The 1,477-nt window shown below is 38.1% G+C and overlaps 1 protein-coding gene across 1 annotated transcript; it reads right to left on the bottom strand.

Annotated features, from left to right (window-relative positions):
• Positions 1-481: 481 nt before the first annotated feature.
• Pmar_PMAR023150 (hypothetical protein) lies at positions 482-637 on the bottom strand (the record flags this gene model as incomplete). Its single annotated transcript, XM_002776023.1, has 1 exon — positions 482-637. A coding segment is annotated over one exon (156 nt), but the record flags the coding sequence as incomplete, so codon positions are not given.
• Positions 638-1,477: the final 840 nt, after the last annotated feature.

Here is a 1,477-nt window from a genome sequence, read left to right as displayed (position 1 = left end):
ACTTCTGAGCTCAGCTGGGTAGAGCAAACATATATTTCGATAAGTTTCCGGAATATATATGTTGCCAACAACGGTAATCAACAACTTCTTCACAAAAAATTACTGGTCTCTATCTTTTACAATAGTTTAATGCTATTATTTATTCGATGCTAGATAACCTAAATAAAAATGGAGTTCCACCCTAGTGATATGGAAAACACTGGTGAAATATATATTTCACGACTACTGCATATCACCGCGAATTTCGTTTTTTTTTCACAGAGTATAGCGCCACTTCACTTGAAGTGAGCAAAACTCCAATTAATAATGAATACTCTTTTTTATACCATTCTTTCTCTACATAATTTCATATACAGATCTCATTCCTTGCCTAGTGTCGCAATCAGAATATTGTCAAAACCTATTTTTGATCATTTTCATACTGAGTCCTGCCGAATTTCCAAGATCAATATGATAAAAATTACTCACCATTTTAACTCACCTCAAATCGTTCCCTCTCTAGACAAACAACCGCCTTCATTTCCAAGTACAGCGTGAGCCCATCAGCTGCTGCGATTATTTTCTCACGAAGATCGTCACGTTTGATGTACATCAACTCAGTGAAGCTGTTACACACTCCTGTCGAGTCGTGTTCCATCTGCACATAATCACATATCAACAACAACTTCACATCTGAGCATATTTATTCAATGATATGAGGCTCATATCATTGAATAAATATGCTCAGATGTGAAGTTGTACAGGCTCATATTATGAGCCTGTATATAGTATTGGAGTTTCACCCGTGATATGAAAAACACTGCTGAAGAATATACCCTACGTGTGACTGCGATATGCAAAAGTGTGTTATTTTGAAAGACAATTTATAGTGAACAAGTTGTCGCTACCATCACATTCCCAGACGGGTACTTTCATCACGACACATGTCCATAGTCATTGTTACATTGTATATGCGATATGGTTTCACATTGATTCTCATTAACCTCGAAAAATAACGCACATTTGCATATCAAATTGACACGCTTTGTATTTCACGACTACTGATGCACCGCGAATATCGCGTTTTTCACAGAGTTTTACACCATTTCACGTAAAACGGGTCGTGAAACTCCATTGTTATCTGTGTCAGAGGTTATATTTTATATATTGGAGTTTCACCCGTTTTACGTGAAGTGGTGCAAAACGCGAAATTCACGGTGATATGCAGTAGTCGTGAAATATGTTTTTCACTAGTGTTTCTCTTATCACTAGGGTGGTGAAACTCCATTGTTATACCATGTTCTATTGTAGCATACCTCAATGAATAAGGATTGCTCCGCAACGTATTCCTGTGGTCCAATGTTGCTGACTTTAGTTGTCGTAGATGGACTTGATAACGCTGTAGCACTAGACTCAGCTGACAGCATCGGTCGTCTAGAACGACTCAAGGGTTTATTGCTAAGGCCACTCCATGACCTGGCAACCACATACAGTGTAG

This window comes from Perkinsus marinus (assembly GCF_000006405.1).
Source record: "Perkinsus marinus ATCC 50983 genomic scaffold scf_1104296954818, whole genome shotgun sequence".
In the NCBI taxonomy this organism is placed as follows: Eukaryota; Perkinsozoa; order Perkinsida; family Perkinsidae; genus Perkinsus; species Perkinsus marinus.
This window is presented reverse-complemented; position numbering and strand designations above follow the sequence as displayed.